Source organism: Hoplias malabaricus, chromosome 1, assembly GCF_029633855.1.
Source record: "Hoplias malabaricus isolate fHopMal1 chromosome 1, fHopMal1.hap1, whole genome shotgun sequence".
NCBI lineage: Eukaryota > Metazoa > Chordata > Actinopteri > Characiformes > Erythrinidae > Hoplias > Hoplias malabaricus.
The window spans coordinates 2,192,397-2,212,830 of NC_089800.1; the positions used below are offsets into that span (position 1 = coordinate 2,192,397).

Consider the following 20,434-nt stretch of genomic DNA (forward strand, 5'->3'; position numbering starts at 1 on the left):
TAAAAAATTAATACATTCTTCAGAGTGTGTTTTTCCAGAGCTGCTGCACGATGATGTTTCAGTGTGGAGTTAGAATCCATGGGGGAAGAGCCCCGGTAAATTTAGCAAAAAATACTAAATTAAAACCATAGAGTTGGCGAACCGGGCTTTTAGCGACTAGTGGGACTTTTGTCGTTGGTGCTGTGATGTCATAGGTCAAAGGACATTGGTAAGATGGCGGACGTAGTGCGTTTGAGGTTGCGTGGATACTGCACGATTGGTCGCACTGTACAAGTATGTGATTTCGGATGCAGCCAAAGATTCTGTAAACAGTAAAGATACAGATAGAAAAAATGATATTGTCCGTTCCGTATTGCAACAGTGCTTTATTTCTTCATAAAATGTCAGACAAAAAACAAAGAAGAATCTTTTTGTGGTGTTCAGCTCAGAGAGAAAGTTCCAGAACATGTCTCTGCCGTTTGTTTACTTTGGGGTTGCTTTGAATTCACTATGAAACATAAAGGCATGTTAAATCTAGTGGACGTAGGGGTTATTTCTGGGTCTGAGAGCGCTGGGGGATGTTCTAAGACACTTTTACAGAAAGCGGATTAGTAAGAAACATCTGACGAATAAACAGACGAATAATCTCAGAATAATATTCCAGAACATACAGGTGCTGGCTGATATTTTCTAGCTGAGGTTTGTTTGGGCTTTTTTTTTCTCCACTAGTTTTAACTGGTACATGGGAGGAAGACATTGACGTCAACCATTTTAAGGTGGAACGGTGTGTTTGAGGAGAAAAATGACTGTCATTTGTACGCAGCTGAAGTGTAGGCTTTTATTCACTGTGTGAATTACCACAGAAACTCGTAACTCGAGCTGTTTAGTTTTGTAACACTTTCAGTAATGGAGTTAGCATTCTCACAAATTTAGAGTCAGTTCCACCTTAAGTAATTTGTAGCCGTCACTCACTTAGAGAGCAAGAATAGAGCAACGTCCTCATCTCTTTTCATGTTTTTCAAAATTCTGAGCCTCTCCACCATCCAAATGTCCGTGTCAGAGAGAGAGAGAGAGAGAGAGGCCTGAGGCATTTCGTACCAAGACACTTACTTTGTTTCCCATTTACAGAGCCAGGGCTGCATACAAACACTGGAGCTTTTTCCAGCACAAACAGAGCCGAGAGGAAACATTCTCTGAATTTTATAAAAAGTGTTTAGGATTAAAATTAAACATCACCTTTAAATAACTTTGGGACAAATTCATTCTTTAAACCTTTTCATTTGATATTTGTGTTAACGACCCGCCTTCAGAGCGAGCGTCTCTGATCAGAGCGTGTGGAGAAGGACCCCTGAGCAGTGTGTGAGGACGCAGCAGGACGGTGAGTGAAAAAGGCCAGAGGCTCTAGTTGCTCTTAGCCATGCTTTTGCCTTTGAGCTCGGCCAGTTTTCCGGTCACAAAGTTCCACTTGAAGGAAGGAGTGTCATTGTTAGCTCCTCCCAGAGAGGCGTACTTAGAGAAGCTGTTGCCACGCCCCCCTCCTTCTCCTCCTGCCTCGTTCTCTATCCCTCCCTCATCCCCTTCCTCTCTGCCCTGCCCCTCCGGCCCAGGCTGTGCCCCTCCCTCGTCTCCTGCATCGGTCCCTGAGGCAGATGCTTCCTCGGCCTGTTTCATAGCGGCTGCCTGGTGCCACTTGGTGGCAAAATTATCCCAGAATCCTGTGCCTCGTTTGTTGGGTCGTGGTGGCTCCTCTGGCTTCATGGCCAGCGGACTGCGGAGAGATAACAATAACAAGAAACAAACAATTACACTGGCCGATTTAAAGGAAACACATCTTTTATCTTTAATTCCACTGTGCAGAACCATGTGCCCCAGGGACGTAAATAGCCCAAGTTTCTGGAGCATGTGCCCTAGGAGAATGTTGCCTTGCCCCACTAAAATCACAGCAGTAACTGTTTAAAAGTAAGTCAGCCACACAACAGAAAGATAATGACAGCTCATAGTGACATCATTTAGTTATGATCACTTATAATTATGTGTTTGTGTGTGTGTGTGTGTGTGTGTGTGTCTCAGAGGAAGAAAGGTGGAGGCAGCTTTGGCAAATGGTGCACAACTGAGGAGGTTTAAACTGTTCCTGTTTTGATTTGCTCAAGAAAATGCACATAAACTGTATGAATTGCAGTTACTAGAAATATATATAGTATTTATTCAACTATTAGATTAAGGGATTAAGCCTAGTCCTTCACTACACAAAACATTTAGAATAGAGTTCTTCCATTCAAAGCAGGATATGGTCCAGGACTAAGATTAATTATGGCCTGGGAAACCACCCCTTAGTGTTAAACAGTTCTGCCCTGTGACCGATTGTCATATGGAGGGCCCCCGCTCTGTTTGTGCCCCTCCTACCTCTGTGTGAAGTGAATGAATTGTGGTGAATGTGTTGAAATTAACGTCACTCACTGGTCAGGTACAGGTTGGGGGTCAGGCTCTGCCTCCAGAAGCTGATGCTCATCATCTTTGTTGAAGAAAGAGGTCACATTTTTCCAGCCTTTGGCCCCGACTCCCTGCATCTGAAAGAAAGGCACCCGCTGTCACTGCACAGCTCAGCACGCTTAGAGGAGAACACTAACTGCCTTATGTTGGCTCACAGATGCCTCGCTGCATTATGGGGTAGAGGAAGGACTAGCGTACTCACCCAGAGAGAGAGAGAGAGACAGAGAGGGAGACAGGGTGATGTCTATGGGTGTAATAGTGGTTGGTGTGAACTGTCTTACTCTTTTAGCGAGCTGAGTGACCGTTACTGGCCCTTCGTCCGGCTGCACTGGCGTCAGGTCTTCAGCCACCTCACACACCTGCGACAAGGAAAGGTGCAGTTACAATAGAGGTTCACGGCTAGGGTCCGAGAGCACAGTGAAGGTGATGTGAGAACTGTCCTTACTGAGACCAGACTAACTTCAGTTATCACTGAATGTGTCTGAATGAAGGTGAAGTATAATTTTAAAAAAGTGTTTACGAAGCCCCAGTGTCTGTAAATGGGTAAAAAACAAAGGTCCAGTGCTAGGCTTTCTCTCTCTCTGCTCACGGCAGAGAAACACCATCTGGAGGTTTTTAGACAACGGAGAGACTCCAAACGCTGAAAAGCACCAACCGAGATGAGGATGTTGCTCTATTCCTGCTCCATGGGGGGTAACACTGACTTATTTTTGCTGTTACAGTTACATTACTTAAGGTGGAACTGACTCTAAATTCAGGAGAGCGCTAACTGCATGAAAGTAAACGCAGAGAGAAAGGCTACAACTCAAGTCACAAATGAGTTTCTGTGGGAATTCAAACAGTGAATAAACACTTAGAGACAATTTACACTTCAGCCGCGTACAGACAGTCGTTTCCCCCTGAAATATAACTTTTCTGAACGTAAACAAACCAGAGAACAGCGTCTGGTTGTGGGAACAATTATAGATGTTCCCTTTAACTGATGGGAACTTACTTTTGTTAGTTTAGTCCCAGATCAAGTCACACGTTTCATTTCAACACTGGCAATAAACAGTAACATTTCTCAAGAGCAATTCCTGAGGGGGATGAGATATATTGGTGTGTCATTGGTTATGTTTTGTTTGTGTGTTTCTAATCCTGCAAAAGAAAAATGAAGAACGACAGAGACATAAAACAAAAGCAAATTAAAATATCTGCCGCTGTCACTTGATTCTAGAAAAAAAGTGTTTTCTTTTAGAAGTGTGAGGAGATTTTTTATCTATAATGGAGTCAACTCTGCCCCCTCCTGGATGTGTTCCTGCCTTGCACCCGGTGATTCTGAGTAGCCTCCACCGCCCTGAACTGGATAATGGTTACAGACAGACTCTCTGTTTGTCATCTTCAACTAGAAAAGCTATTTTTTTTTTTTTATTACTGTAAAGTCTTAAATAAATGTTTAAACTTATTTTCCATGAGGAGTCGACTCCTAAGAATCGAATCGTTCAGCGTGTAGGAGGCCAACAATTCAAAGTGTCAAAACAACTCGAGGACAAAAGCCCATATTACTTAAAACACGCGCAACTGGCAACCATCTTGATGGTAGTGGAGGCAGTGGAGCAAACCACTGTGAGGCCGATGAAGGGGTAACGAAGTCCTTCAAAACCTAAAAATGAAAATTATGTCTATAATTAGCACTAATATTTTAATTTATATTGCTAATTATTATATAATTCTATATACTTAAATATACAATGATTACTGGAGGGACAAATCTCTGTTTTTCCCAGGATGCGGGGATACGTTCACCCCATCCCCCTTGGGATTTCTACCCCCTGAAATGGAAGGCTGAGGAGAAGTTCGGCCGCTAATCTCCTGATACTATGTCTCCATCTAGTGGCTCTTTTATGTAATCGGCATATATCAGCCATTCAGACTGAAACAGCCACAGTAACAAACCCCAACCAGAACCACCATTTTACACCTCTGATATTGTTAGGATGTACCACACATGAAAGTGACCCAAATATGATTTTAAAAAGTCAGATTCAAAGCAATTTGTGCAGTTCACACAGGATTTGGGCCACTTTTCCCTGATTGTGAAATGCGCTAAGAGCCCATGCTAGGTCACGACAAAATAAAAGTCTCAGTAAATTAAATTTAAACCATTTAAACTAGAAGCGTGTTTTTTTACAGTAATTGTTGGCAGGTCAAAGTGCAGAGCGAACCCATTACAAGTGAGAAAAGAGCAGAAGTGCCCAATTATATACATTATACATACATTAAATATTTATAATCATGGATACAGTGTGGGGATGGAATAAATATTTGTTGAAGGTATTATTTTATTTTTATTTTTTTTGTGTGATATGTCACACTGTTGAACAGAGCAAACATAAATCGGCTCCTGTTTTGAAAGATATTTAATCCTTTACAGCCATCTCTTTTGGCTCTCTTGATTTTTTATATTTATCTCTTTCATTTACTTCTGATCACTTTTTCTTTTACAAAGCACCACACCAACAACCCCTAAAAAAAACAAACAAACAAACAAACAACTAAATAAGGTTAAACACTGCAGCCCTCTGTATTGGATGGTCTTTTATACAGGAATCAAGCAGGTGTCCCCAGTCGGTACTGATTGGTGCAGGGGAGTCTGGGAAATGGAGTTCTGAGAGCTGGCAATTGCCCCCTACTGGTGGCATATGGCATCGCCTGGCTCTCTACATCATTAGCACCAGAAGCTAAACCACACTTTTCCTTATTTTCTGTCGTTAAGAGTGTAGTTTAGGTTCGGTTTAGAGTTTAGTAGTAGTTTTTTAAAACTTGCTGCTGAAGTCAAATCAAATTCTTTCCACTTCCACGTCAAGATAGTCTTCGCAAAATAGATCCAAGGATTAAAAAGTCTAAGAAAACCAGTGCCCAGAGGAAGGAAATTGGCACCACAGATATTTGCAACACTTGAAATGTTGTGCACGGACTAAATTTCATAATAGTTGTTAGAAGACGCTGTGGCATTGTTCCAGTAAATCCACTTGTCCCATGTGAAAAATATCCTATTTCTGACCTTTAATAACTCACAGAGCTAGAGTTAAAGCTAGGGTTTGAGTTGAGGCCAGGCTTAAGGCTTTTTTACACTGGTAACTGGTGACCAGAGGTGAGCAGTAACGCACTACATTTACTCTGTTACATTTACTTGAGTAATTTGTGCTTATGAGAGTAGTTTTCAGGCAAGATATTTTTTACTTGAGTAAATTTGTGAAGGAGAAGCGGTACTTTTACTCCGTTACATTGAGGTACATTCTTCTCGCTACTCTCTACTTATATTTATCTAGATATCTGTCCTATGCACCAACTCATTGTTTTGCTTGGTAGCCACTATCGCCGTTTGACTCGGTTTCACTAATCAAACAGAGCCGAGCCGTCACGTGACCGCACACAAAATCCCCGCTGCAAACACACAGGTTTAAAATGGTTTATATGAACATATGTACATTCTCGTGATGGGAATTTCGGCTCTTTTTGGGGAGCCGGCTCTTTCGGCTCCTAAATGGCTCTTTGTTTTACCACTTATTTCCACTGGTACAGAACAATATTACCTACATTTTACATGACGATATGGACACAATATTATTTTTCAATATTAAAAATAATAAATAGTGTTGGGGCGACACGGTGGTGCAGCAGGTAGTGTCGCAGTCACACAGCTCCAGGAACCTGGAGGTTGTGGGTTCGATTCCCGCTCCGGGTGACTGTCTGTGAGGAGTTGGTGTGTTCTCCCCGTGTCCGCGTGGGTTTCCTCCGGGTGCTCCGGTTTCCTCCCACAGTCCAAAAACACACGTTGCAGGTGGATTGGCGATTCGAAAGTGTCCGTAGGTGTGAGTGAATGTGTTGCCCTGTGAAGGACTGGCGTCCCCTCCAGGGTGTATTCCCGCCTTGCGCCCGATGATTCCAGGTAGGCTCTGGACCCCCCGCGACCCTAAATTGGATAAGCGGTTACAGATAATGGATGGATGGATGGATGGATAAATAGTGTTGCAACGGCCAATTGTTTTTATGGCTGTCTTGTAATAACTCACTGATTGCACTCACACATTCAATTGTATAAATAACTGTATTTTTATTTAAACACCTTAATAAAAAATCACTTGTAAAATCTGAAATACAGCCAATGGAACCCAGAAGGTAGATATTACAGCTTATTAAATTAAATATTCATCCATTTCTGGGAAATAAAATAAACAAATACTATGCAAAGTGCAAAACAGCAGCATTCAACGGTAGTGATTAAAACAACCACAACTGTCAACAAACATTTAACTGATTTAACATTTTCTTCAACTATTTTTTGGAAGGCAGATTGGCCTTACAAGATTCACTTACAAGAGCCGGCTCTTTGAACCGGTTCGTTCGCGACCGACACATCACTAGTACAGACGGCCTTTTTCCCTCTTGTTCTCATTCCTTGTAACCTGTAACTATTGAGCCAGTTGTTTTGTTAACAAAGTTATTTTGGCTGAATTTTATTTGTTAGTTTGTAAAGATTTAATTTATCATTGTTAATCGTTTAAGAGCTATTCTCTGGCTCTGAATTTGTTTGTTGCTGTTTAATATTTGTGTGCACTCGTGTGTATTATTTGACGTCCTGATTATTAAACAAAGAGGTTACTCAGCAGTTACTCAGTACTTGAGTATTTTTTTTTTTCATTTAGTAGTTTTTACTCTTACTCAAGTAATTAATTGGGTGGCTACTTTTTATTTTAACTTGAGTTATATTGTTCTAAAGTAACAGTATTCTTACCTGAGTACAATTTTTGTCTACTCTTCCCTCCTCTGTTTGTGACCAACAAAAACTGAACTACATCGAGCCCGGGCAGACAAAGTGAAATAAAAACGTAAATGTCCAGAGTGTTTTAAAGTCAAACCAACAAACACAACCCAAAAGAACAGCAGCCACAGAGAAGACAATGAAGGTTTTAGAAAGGTAAGGTGACATAAGGTTGTCAGTGGCTAACACTAACATTATTAATAATTTATGTCGGCCTCTACAGAAGCAGTGTTTTTATTTTTACACCACAGAGAGAACACAATAACCCGTAGTTCACCCTCGATATCTTCACTTTCCCAATCCTTAGTTACTTCTCAGTAATTAATAATCATAACTAAATATATTTAGATTAATAACGGAATAAAATAGCTGCATGTAACTTATAATAGATGTATATTTACAAATCAGGCCCTAAACCCTGTTCTCGTCTTCTACACGTTGACATCCATAAACATATGGACAGTTTGTGGAAACTTCGCTGCCTGCTAATCTGCAGCTGTCTCGGTTTCAGAGACGAGGCCGACTGCTCCAGTGTCTGCGTGAAATGAACTGCACTGTCCACTCTCCGTTGTCCTGGATAAAATTTGGGATGGTACTGAGGATACAGTTTGGCATCAAGTTCCAAGAGGCCTTGAAGAACTATGCCCTCAAACAGTTGCGACTCAAACCAGCAGCAATCTGTCTGACCACAACACTGGGCACTTCTTAAAGGATGACCATACATCCTCTTTTTACATCCACGTTCACTCTCGGGAGCCGGATTTTTCAAATCACATTTAAATAATGGTATCTCCTTTTCTACTTTGTCTGTTCTCATAAAACAAAACAAACACAGAGCAGAGTACTGAAGCAATGCTGAACATGACTTCATTTTCTCGCTGTCTCGCTGTTTGATCACACAGGCTTAACCAGCGACTCCTGATGCTTAAAAGTACATCTACGATTGTGTGGAACTGCAGTTCTCTCTGGTTTGTTTATGTTCAGAAGTTCAGTCTTTTATTCAATGTTTGAATTACCATAGAAACTCATTTGTAACTTTAGTTGTTTTGTTTTGAAGCAGTTTTGCTCTGTGTTGCTTTCATGCAGTTAGTGTTCTCCTGAATTCAAAGACATTTAAACCTTAAATGATCCAAAACACCAAAAATAAGTCAGTGTTATCCCTCTATGGAGCAGGAATAGAGCAACATCCTCATCTCGGTTGGTGCTTTTCAGTGTTTGGAGTCTCTCCGTTGTCTAAAAACCAGCAGAGAGAGATAAAGCCTAGCACCGGACCCAGACACTTTGTTTTTTTACCCATTTACAGACACTGGGGCTTCGTAAACACATTAGAGCGGTTTCCAGAGCAGCACATGGAGAGGACACACACTCAGAGCTTTATACACAGGTTTTTTTTTTTTTAATTACAGTTGTGAACATCACATTTAAGGCCAACTTACCTCTTCAACTGGGTCTTCCTCTGCGTCTGGGTTAAAGGTTTTCATGACCTTGCTCTTGTACACCTTAAACAGTGGATTCATGATGATTCCTTCTGAAGTCTGCGCCAAAAAGAGAAGTGGTAAGAGTCCTGTTAAAAAAAAAAATAGGAGTTTCCTCAAGCCACCATCAACAGGATCCTGCTCTAGTTTAAGACTCTGAGGGTCTCAGAAGTGTCAGAGGTCCATGTGTAAAAGTGTCCAAACATCACTCAATGGTAAATTCTGGGAAATATTGGTGTTTAAAGTCCAGCTGCAGCTTAGAGCTACTTCATGGCATCATATGTGTTCAGAAAACGCTGCCTGGTAACTGAACTGGAGAAAGAGAGCAACAGTTACACTGCTGATCACAAACACCCACCCCCACACAAACACACACACACACACACACACAGTCATGGTTCAGGACCTCAGCATCGGTTACCTGGAAATAGGTGTGGATTACCTCATGAATACTTAAGCAGCCGCAGTGGAGAGCGGAGCTGGCGTTATTGTTCGGACGCGGGAGAACGACTCGTGCAACTCAACCCTGGTGTGGCCCTCAGTTCTGTCAGGATTTTGAGGGGTTTACAGACACCCCTTTATTTCATGAATCTTGCTTCTTTAACGTTTACACACACACACACACACACACACACACACACACACACAGACACTCTGTGTCTTTGGAAGATCTACACATTCTAATGTCACCATAACTGAGGCCAAACCCAGGCTAGAGTGGATAAACCCCCCTGGGATTAAATGCTGTTACAGCTGGCCTCTTCATATGCTCAGGAGTTGAATAAAAACCTTTCATTAGTGCTGCGTTTGTGCTCATTTGTACTTTGTAAAGAAATATTTGTTATATACAGGAATAGAAAGAAATATTTTTTAATTCATGAGAATATAGGGTCAGCAAAATTCATGAGTCAGTGACATCACCCAGCCTCAAAGTTTGACCCAGTGGCCAAATCACACCAAAGTGGTTTCAATATTTAGTGCTGCATTTGTGCTTCAGTGAAAGAACAAACCACGGTTCACGTTTAACACAGCACTAATGAATAGGTGTGAATTGTAGCTTGATGTCGGGCTGGGTGACTTCACTGACTCAAATAAATGTTGCTTGTTGATAAGTATAAGAGCACAAATATTTCTTTTATTTGCACAAACACAGCATTAACAAGACCATTTTGGTGCTATTTAGCCACTGATGTGATGGTGTGGGGGGGTGTGCGTACTATTTGCGTACTTACTTCATTCATTAATTCATCCATTATCTGTAACCTGGATCACTTCTGTCGTCACAGAGTGAGATTAGTGTCAAGTTTAAGATTTAGGTTAAGTTTTAGGGTTAGGGTTAGCTTTGGGATTAGGATTAGTGTTAGCATCAGTGTTAGCATTAGCGTTAGCATCAGCTAACACCTGGTTGTAAAATATCATTCAAAAACTGCAAAGTTATCTACAAATATTAGTAATTCAATATTTTCCAACACATTAGTTTCCTGCAGCTTGTGAGGAGTCACCTGATCAGGGACAAGCCGTCTCCTGACGATGGAAAATAGAGCTCATTAAAAATGCAGAAACCTGTAGGGATTCTTTTACCCAGAGGGCGTTAGCAACCGCACTGATAGTCTCCCCTCTGTTACACTGCGTATTATAAGGGGCTGTGGCCTGCTAGATGAAGATTAATATTCATTTCCACAGATTAATGTAATTTCAATAAGCTTTTTGCTAAATTCTTAACTATTCCAAGCTCTTCTCGCACATCTATGTGCATTTTAAAGCACATTGTCAGGTCTGAACTCATGGTAATTAGGAAGAAATAATAACAGTGGGTACATGGTGAGGTTGTGGTCCCATGGTTGAAAAAACGTAGCTAAAGTGCCCTCTAGGGTGGCAAAAACAAGACAAAGTGCCCTATTGGCTGCCATTCATAAGGCAAATAAATAACTGAGTGCCCTCTTGGGTGCTGTTTCTTGCGATTAATTATGATGATGTGCCTTTAGAGCAAGAAAATTCAATAACGTGTTTTAAGATGTGTTCTTATATCATTACATCATAGGTTTTGGCGCACTACTGGGGCCCATTGTGGTGCACTAAGTGCTCTGCTTATTTTTTTTCTGCTCCTTCCCTTCATGCACTCTGAGCATATTTTACCACTGAAGATGTCACATATTAATCATCTTTACAGGAAGATTGATCAGAGCAAGACATCCACAGCTCCAGATTAATAACCGAGGTGTAAGGGTTAACAGTCCTCTGAGTAATCGGTTTGACCTGAGCTTTGTAAACATGTTGTAGGAATGTAAGATCTGGACCGGGTTCGTTTTGAACAGACTCTGGACACAGTGCCCACTCCTGCATTCCTCGCTCTGACGGGTGGAGCGTCAGGTTTCGTCTCGGTTCAACAAACCCTCTGCATTATTCACACGGCCCTGGCCTCGCTGTTCAGACTCCTAAAATCTGACCCCTTATTTACATCCAGCCAATCACAGAGAAGGAGGAGAAATTAGGTTTGGGTATCCACTGTCCGCTAGGGGACATCAGTTGTACACTAGTCAGTGTGGTGCATTGTGGGATTGTTTGAGTGCACTGAAATTTAGGGCACAGTTTCAGACGCGCCGCAAGAGAGTGAAAACTTACAGCAGTCACGATCACTAGGGTTGAGGTGAATCACACTGACACCTAGAGGCCTGGATGTGTCAGAGGTTCTTTACCAAACCAGTTCTGAACATAGATTCTCCCAGGTATGGGACCCACTCTATGGAGCATAACCTGGTTCATTCAGGGACAATACAGCTGTTTGATTCTATATCTCATGTGAGCTTTACTTTATAGAAAACTTAAAAATGACTTTCTTAACTGTTCTTTGTTGCTCACTTATGATACTTATGTTGCTCTGTGTTTAAGCTTCAATAAATATCTCTACATCAGCTGAGGTCACTGTGAAAATGTAAATGTGATGTGAACTCACACCTCCAGCTGTTTCTGTGATGGTCAGCAGTGAGAGACAGTTTACCATGTTTCTGGTTTCAAACTTCTTCTTTCAGAAGCAGTTTCCTGATGTTTCAAAGCACAGCTTCTTTAAGTAAAGCGTAGATCGTGTAGCTGCATTAGTCTGGTTCTTCAGAGGAGAGAGAGATGAAAACTCTGCACCTTTCAGCACTGACCCTGCTCACACTGACCGGTATGAATTATTACTGCTCTATTAGTTTATAGCTTTCAGGAACAGGTAGAGCGTCCTAAAGGTCATCAATTAAAATCAATGTATTTAGTGGAAGAATCAAATAATGACGGCTTTGATACAGTTTATCAGTTGATAACGCAGTTTACCAAAAGTCCACTGGAGTAAAAGTGTAAAGTCCACACTGAGCGGTGTGAATTATTGCTGCTCTTTCAGTTTCTCACATGTTCCTTATAGAGGAGGGTGGAGAAGTCTCTTTTCAGGAAATCAATAATGTTGATTTTTAACCAATTAATATTTTTTATAGACAGTTTCAAAGATGGTTAACCCATTAAAACTACTCAGCACATGTATTCTGCCGACCTGCCTCACACTTTACACCGTGCTGCTTTGGGATCAGGTCACACCTCTGACTCTGGAGCTTCAGCTTTTTACTGTAGAGCAGAATGATCCAGAAATAGAACAGAACAGAGCTGTACATGCTTCAGTTCCCGTGCTGAGAGAAGCTGAATATTGTGATATTTGTTCTTCAACTTAAGCAGTTGTTTACAGGAGTAATTTTACAGTAGTTATTTTACAGGAACACCAATGTGAGGACGGGCTCAGGACACATGTTTATTTCTACTTTTAAGGAACCTCTTAGATTTTCTATCTGTAATGGGTCAGCTATCCGGATACAGAGTTGTAACTCAGATGGTAATAAACCCAAAGACAAATAGATTAACCGTATAAACATAGCACAAAATGTAAGGAAATGTGTGTTTAGTAGATTATTTCTTTGTTGTAACAGAGCTTCTTGGCAATAAATCTTATACCGTTGAAAACCTGTTAATTTCCCTTTTCAATGGTGCCACGTTTGTAAGGAACATGCATTTGTGGGAGGAGCAGTGGAGCTGAGTGTGTGGGAGGAGCAGTAGAGCTGAGTGTGTGGGAGGAGCAGTAGAGCTGAGTGTGTGGGAGGAGCAGTAGAGCTGAGTGTGTGGGTTGCACCCCTGAACAATTTGCCAAGAAGCATTGTTACAACAAAGAAATAATTTACCAAACACAGATTTTCTTACTTTTTGTTCTATGTTTAAGTAGTGGGGCTTGAACCAGGTCTGATGTGGTGAGAGGTAACAGCTTGTGACTATAAAGGTATATAACACTGAAAGTGGAAGTAAATTCTCAAAAGAAATAAGTAATAAATGAAGAAACAATATCTCAAAACAAAATAAATTATTATTATTTTATTTACACACACACACTCACACACACACACACACACACACACACACACACACACACACTTTATTTAAAGACTATAGGAAGAATAGGAGAATATAGGAATACTTCAGAAATAATAATAATCAGGATTCTGCACCGAAAACCGGGAGGACCACAGCGTGGGCGGCCGCTTACACTATCAACACTGGATTTGATCTCAAATTTCTGTTAATCTTCACCCTCCTCTCCTCTCTGATTCTTCTCCAGGTGTTTTCTCAGACTCCAGTGAATGGGGGGTGATTTACTCTGAGCCGATCTGTGCTGTGAGAGGCTCCAGTGTCAGTATCTCCTGTACTTATTCATATCCTGGTTCAGTACGTGAGGTACAGAGAGTTCGCTGGTGCTCAAACAACACAAACACTGAATCACTCTGTACAGTCTCACCGTACGTTTATGACAGTAACTCTCCCACTGCTACAGGAGGCTTTGAGTTTGTTGGAGACAAAACATCCAACTGTACTTTATTAATCAGAAATGTACAGTTCTCTCACTCTGGAGGATATAGGTTCAGATTTATAACTGATCACAGCAGAGGGACAGGTGTCCATGGAGCAACTCTTAGTGTAACAGGTAAATATTAATAACATAATAAAGCTCTACATTTTTTATCTAAAATTAAGACCTTGCCTTGTCTTGACGTAACAGGTAAATATTAAAATTGTAATAAACCTCTACATTTTTAATCTAAAAAAACTCCACTTTATTAGAAACACCCCCTGACTGTACCCCCTCTGTTTACCAGAGCCCCCTTCATCACTGATCAGTTTCTGAACACAGGACCATTCTCTACAAATACTTTGGAAATTCTCAGCTCCACACTGACACTGACATGGCTTTGTGTGTGTGTGTGTGATTGTGTGTGTGCAATTTTTACTTTGGAGTTGAGAATGGTTAATAAACCAAAAATATCCAGTCATGAGTGGCTCTGTGGTCAGGAGCTGAACTCTGATGAAGGGCCAATGACTGGACGACACACTGTCATTAATCAGAGAGGGGTTTCTGATAAAGTGGCCAGGCAGTGTGTGTGTGTGAAAGACAGAATACTGTAATGTGGTAATGAACTCTTACCCTTCGTTTCCTCATGTGACTCCTGTCCACTCTCTGAAAGCTCTGGAGCTGTGGATGTTCAGTTCTTCTGGAGACCGGACTCTAAAGGAGGGAGACACTGTGAATCTGACCTGTGCTGTGAACTGCACTCCCAGCTCTCCACAGTTCGTCTGGTTTAAGAACGGAGAGCGTTTACCTGAGTCAGACCCTCTGAGGAAGACTGGTTCAGAAAAGCTAGTTGTCACTGGGTGTCTGTCAGGACACAGAGAGGAATATCTTTCATCCTGTATTATAAAACACACGTACAAAGGTAAGTAAGGAATAGCAATAAACACAGGTGCAGTTTAAGGCAGGTGACAGGTGAGGGTATGATTCTGAGGAAAACACAAAGGAAACAGGATTATTAGTTTCTATACAGTATCAATAGCCCAAAGTATTAGCTGCTGTAGCTTCACAAGCTAACGTCAGTATTTACTAACTACGACATGTACAACAGATAATAGCTAACACAAACACGTAAAAATACACACTAAACTACTAGCGTCAAACAAATGACCAAAACAAACTCTGACTAACTAACACCCTGCTGTTCAGGACACGTCTCTTTACACCGATTAAACACGTTATCACACGCAGCAGGATATTCATGCTTTAAACTAAGAGATATTTTACTAAGTATTAACTAACATTCATATTCTATAAAGGTTTATGGAGAGAACTTACTCTATCTTAAGGAGAAAGGGACAGAAATAGGAGTCTGTACTGTGCTTCTGGCTGCTTCTAGCTGTGTGTGAACATGCACAGATTGTAGCCCAATAAGGGAGTGCTGACCCTGCACTACCTTCATGATCAGGCAGGTCAGTATATGGCCCATAGTTCATCCTGATTGGTTAGACACTGACACTGAGCTTTTTTACACAGCCTCCGTTCTTCACCTCCGTAATCTGACTGTGGGGGATTCTGGGAGATATTCCTGTGCTCTGAAGACAGACGAGTCCGTACGATCAGAACCAGTCCAGCTGAACATCGGAGGTGGGTCAAACAGCTCAGAATAATGTCTTACTGCTGCTGTCAGTAATTTACTTCTCTTTAATTGATGAGCTCTTGTTCTATCTCAAGGCCTTTCGATGACAGATGAGTCAGGTGTTTGTTCTTCATCAGGTTTCACTTTGTTGATCATGTTTATTTTTCTGGTCATTGGAGTAGTGCTGGTTTTATTAACCCTTACCATCTTAGCTGTGATTTACAAAAGGAGGTGTGGCTAAAAGTATTTTCATAAGTTACAGTGTTTACCGTCTAAAAACACACACATTTTAGGTACATTTCACTCAGTAGTGAGTCCAATTAAAGTAAGCTACAAAGTAGGTTGGAATATCTGGAGTTGAAATGAATCACACTGACACCTAGAGGCCTGGATGTAGCAGAGTCTCTTTACCAAACCAGTTCCAAATAAAGATTCCCCCAGGTATGAGCAGGGGTGTTTGTCCAGGCCCCGTGCCCCACATACCCTCCCACCCTGGTTTTACTAACAAGCATAAATAGACAAACTGATATTAATTATTAATCCAGGTATTACACTGTAACGTGTAAGTAACATTATATTTAAAAATATTAAATGTAATTGTTACTGAAATTCTCAACAAATGGTTTCTTGTGAGGTTTTTAATCACCTGCTTTGGAGATCTCACCTTGTCTCGCAGGTTCCACTGCGTCAGAAAAGAAAGAAGTGCCTGCTCTTCCTTTCTCAGGGACTGTGGCTGCTCCTGGAACTAACACTGTGCATTTTATGAGTTAGTTTCTGAGCGGAGGTGAACTTTATTGGGTTATGAAGCACAAATGCTGTCTGTTATACTTGTGATTTTGGGTCAGAGCTTGTGCTTTATATAGATACAAATATAGATGGTTAGCTCCACTTTCTCTTTCTCTCTCTCTCTCTCTCTCTCTCTCTCTGTCTATCTCTCTCTCTCCCTCTCTGTTCCTAACATGTTTAAAAGCTTAATTTTGTTTTCATTTTGGCCAGGTCTGTACCGCTACCTGCTCCCTGATCAACAACACAGAACTTAGATGATAGTTTTTGAGGCTAGGGCTTGGGTGAAGGGCGACTGGAGAAGTGAAAGAGCACAACACACAGATAAACAGAACTTAGTAATGTATATTTCAACTTGTTGTAAAAGGCTTTGAAGCATTTCTAAGTATCTCTATGTGATGGTCAGCAGTGTCAGAGCGTTTCTGGTCACAAATTTCTTCTTTTAGAAGTAATTTCATCCTTTTTAAAAGAAAAGCTCCTTTAGCCTCAGTGTATTTTATGGAAACAGAGATGAGTTAACTCACACACTCACACACACACACACACACACACACGCAGAGACGCTGCCTTAGTCTGGTTCTTCAGAGGAGAGAGAGATGAAAACTCTGCACCTTTCAGCACTGACCCTGCTCACACTGACCGGTATGAATTACTATTCTATTACACACACCTGCAGCTACTCAAACTCTCACTGACGGTCCTTTGGTTCAGCGCTGTGTTGTGATGCTACTTGTGTGTGATTTCTAGAATGTGTTTGTTGCTGTGGTTTTGTTGCTAGTGGTTTACTGTGGAAACGCCTGTGTTACCTGTGACTCTCTGTTTTCTGACCCCTGCTGGTCCTCACTGTGCTTCTGATCTTAACCCCATTAAAACTACTCAGCACATGTATTCTGCCGACCTGCCTCACACTTTACACCGTGCTGCTTTGGGATCAGGTCCCACCACTGACTCTGGAGCTTCAGCTTTTTACTGTAGAGCGGAATGTTCCAGAAATAGAACAGAACAGCACAGGAACAGAAGTTCAGAAAGGTTCAGAAAAGCATACATCAAAACATCTTTCAGTTATACACTCACTACCTCAATCTGTGTTTAATGTTAAATACCTCAATCCAGTTAATGTTCAGCAGAGTCCAGGGGAATGTCTTAGAACCTCTATCAGCACAGGAACTGAACTTCTGTTAATCTTCACCCTCCTCTCCTCTCTGATTCTTCTCCAGGTGTTTTCTCAGACTCCAGTAAATGGAGGGTGATTTACTCTGAGCCGATCTGTGCTGTGAGAGGCTCCAGTGTCAGTATCTCCTGTACTTATTCCTATCCTCAATCACTTGTGGTACAAAGAGTTCTCTGGTGCTTAGTCTGGTGTACAGACCCACCGTATGTTTATGACAGTGACTCTTCCACTGCTTCAGGAGGCTTTGAGTTTGTTGGAGACAAAACATCCAACTGTACTTTATTAATCAGAAATGTACAGTTCTCTCACTCTGGAGGATATAAGTTCAGATTTATAACTAAATACAACAACTATACAGGTCTCCCTGGAGCGACTCTTAACGTAACAGGTAAATATTAAAATTGTAATAAACCTCTACATTGTTAATCTAAAATAAAACGCTGCCTTGTGCTTCCACTCAGTGGCCACTTTATTAGAAACACCCCCTGACGGTACCCCCTCTGTTTACCAGACCCCCCTTCATCACTGATCAGTTTCTGAACACAGGACCATTCTCTACAAATACTTTGGTAGTTCTCAACTCCACACTGACACTGACATGGCTTTGTGTGTGTGTGTGTGTGTGTGTGTGTGTGGTTCTTACTGCGGAGCTGAGAATGGTTCATAAACCAAAAATATCCAGTCAGGAGTGGCTCTGTGGTCAGGAGCTGGACTCTGATGAAGGGTTAATGACTGGACGACACACTGTCATTAATCAGAGAGGGGTTTCTGATAAAGTGGACAGGCAGTGTGTGTGTGAAAGACAGAATACTGTAATGTGGTAATGAACTCTTACCCTTCGTTTCCTCATGTGACTCCTGTCCACTCTCTGAAAGCTCTGGAGCTGTGGATGTCCAGTTCTTCTGGAGACCGGACTCTAAAGGAGGGAGACTCTGTGAATCTGACCTGTGCTGTGAACTGCACACCCAGCTCTCCACAGTTTGTCTGGTTTAAGAACGGAGAGCGTTTACCTGAGTCAGGCTCCATTCTTCACCTCCTTACTCTGACTGTGGGGGATTCTGGGAATTATTCCTGTGCTCTGAAGACAGACGAGTCCGTACGATCAGAACCAGTCCAGCTGAACATCGGAGGTGGGTCAAACAGCTCAGAATAAAGTAAATCAGGGTTCTCAGACTTTCCCACTGATTTATCACTAGAACACCTCGACCAAGCAGTAGATCTGTGTCACTCCCTTCATCAAACAGCCTCAGAAACAGGTTTCCTCTGAGACACGGGAAGCTCCAACTCTTCTTTAGCCACAAATTTACTCCAGCTCCTGTTCTAACTGGATGATTTTTTTTTATTTTGGGTCGATCTGGTGTTTCTCCTCCATCAGGTTCCTCTTCGTTGTTGATGTTCACTGCTCTGGTCATCGTTGGACTGATGGTGGTGTCACTAACACTGATCATCTTAGCTGTGAGCTGCTGGAGGTGGGGATAAATATTTTTTCATAAATTACAGTGTGTAGAGTGGATTATAACCAATGTCATAGTTTGAGAATAGAATTGTGATTCATAAATGCACTGGATGATACAAAGAGCCTTGTCCTGAGACACTCATCACTTCAGAAACCTCTGTGTTTATCTGAAGAGACAGTTTTATTTATAATTATTGTTTTAATGGATGCCTGTTTTAGCACTGAGTGAATAACCACTAATTCTATAGGCATCATCACATTTCTAGGCATTTCCTGAAATGTCACATGACAGTTTATTATAGAAATTAAGACTGGATTAATGTTGAATTTGCGGTGCTGCATTTCCTCTGTTCATTTTTTATGTTTTTACTGAATGTGCAAATAATATTTACTGACTATTATATTTCTCTGTGTTTGCAGCCTTTCCCAAAGTGACGATCAAGAGATGGTTACAGTGATCTACAGTGTAGTGGACTCTAAATAAATTAATGAATATTAATACTGTTATTATTATTATTATTAATCTATAACTGTCTATAAGTGTCCTGTCTATGATTTATGTTCAGAAACTGCTTTAGAAATAAACACTGTATAATGTGCAAATAAAAATATTCTAAACCTCTGCAATTTTAACTTAATGTAGGAAATATTTATTACATTTCCTTGAATTTTGCTTTGATTTATGTTTGAAAATTAACATTATTCCATTGATATCATAATCATTAAAGTGTATTCTCCCTAAACCATGCCTGAGGATATTTTTAAAGCACTATTTTAAACAAACTGCACAAGTCTAATCAATTGTTTTTAAAGAAATCCCTCTATTTTCTGCTCTGTCAAAGCCCTTAAAAGGAAAAAGTCCATATTACAGTGAACAACAATGCTAGCATCTGACTGATAAGTGTTAGCAAGGCTAGCCTAGTATAGCTCACAGCAGTGTAAATAAAACAATTTCTTAAATTCTTCAACAAAGTTTTATTAAATGTGTAATTTAAGTTCAAATATAAATGTTTATATGTAGTAAATCTAATGTTGAATATTTCTGTATTTTCTGTAACAACCCAGTCTCACAGCTACTCATGATAAAGTCACATATAAAGGAGACTACAATTTGTGACATAGTTGCATATTTTTGACATTTTATGCAACAATATCACGATCGTAAGTTTATGGGTAATTACCATAAAAACACTGTGACAGTAACACGAAATCTCCTCCTCATTAAGGAGTCATTACCATCCGTTAACACCACCGTCTTATTTTTATTTACGGAAAATATAACGTTACTAATTCATTATTTGTTAAAATATCGAAGCAAATAATGGCTAGAGAAATGTCCTTTTCAGTATTTACCTTTTGAAAATTAGTCAAAATAACGTTTAGTGAAATAAATGTTCTCGTTAGAGTTAAAGCTAAAGTAGGACACCAATAATAAGCATTGCTTAGAAGAAATATTATAATAAAATACTTTATGCCTTTGTTGGAATAAGAACCTTTGTTGTGTAATTCGCATTATGCCTTTTTCTATGTTATGGGTAATGACTCCTTAATGAGGAGGAGTTTTCGTGTTACTGTCACATAGTGTTTCTATGGTAATTACCCATACACTAATAATAGTGATATTGTCGCATAAAATATCAGAAACATGCGACTATATCACGAATTGCAGTCTCTATGTGACAATATCACGAGTAATTGTGAGACCGGATTGTCATTAAACAACGCTGCATTAGTTTGGTTCTTCAGAGGAGAGAGAGATGAAAACTCTGCACCTTTCAG

General features: G+C 40.7%; 2 protein-coding genes across 2 annotated transcripts in view; one reads left to right on the forward strand and one right to left on the reverse strand.

Annotated features, from left to right (window-relative positions):
* Positions 1 to 531: 531 nt before the first annotated feature.
* On the reverse strand, positions 532 to 8,790 carry LOC136710656 (uncharacterized protein C1orf232). The gene is made up of 4 exons (XM_066686419.1): positions 8,710 to 8,790; positions 2,751 to 2,828; positions 2,437 to 2,546; positions 532 to 1,747 (listed from the first exon to the last, which is right to left on the reverse strand). The coding sequence occupies exons 1-4, from the start codon at positions 8,788 to 8,790 to the stop codon at positions 1,381 to 1,383; spliced, it is 636 nt and encodes a 211-aa protein (XP_066542516.1). The 3' UTR covers positions 532 to 1,380.
* A 9,232-nt stretch (positions 8,791 to 18,022) lies between these two features.
* The window catches only part of LOC136705014 (carcinoembryonic antigen-related cell adhesion molecule 2-like), a 49,262-nt gene continuing 46,850 nt past the window's right edge, over positions 18,023 to 20,434 (forward strand). The window contains exon 1 of the mRNA XM_066678228.1: positions 18,023 to 18,329. Coding sequence (XP_066534325.1) covers positions 18,023 to 18,329 — 307 coding nt within the window. The remainder of the gene's footprint in view (positions 18,330 to 20,434) is intronic.

Bases quoted from the DNA above. Each gene is read 5' to 3' on its own strand.
- LOC136710656 (XM_066686419.1), bottom strand. From the start codon at position 8,790: ATGAATCCACTGTTTAAGGTGTACAAGAGCAAGGTCATGAAAACCTTT. The intron at 2,829-8,709 runs GTAAGTTGGCCT...TCCTTGTCGCAG, and splicing joins AGGAAGACCCAGTTGAAGAG to GTGTGTGAGGTGGCTGAAGA. The intron at 1,748-2,436 runs GTGAGTGACGTT...ATCTCTCCGCAG, and splicing joins CCCCAACCTGTACCTGACCA to TCCGCTGGCCATGAAGCCAG.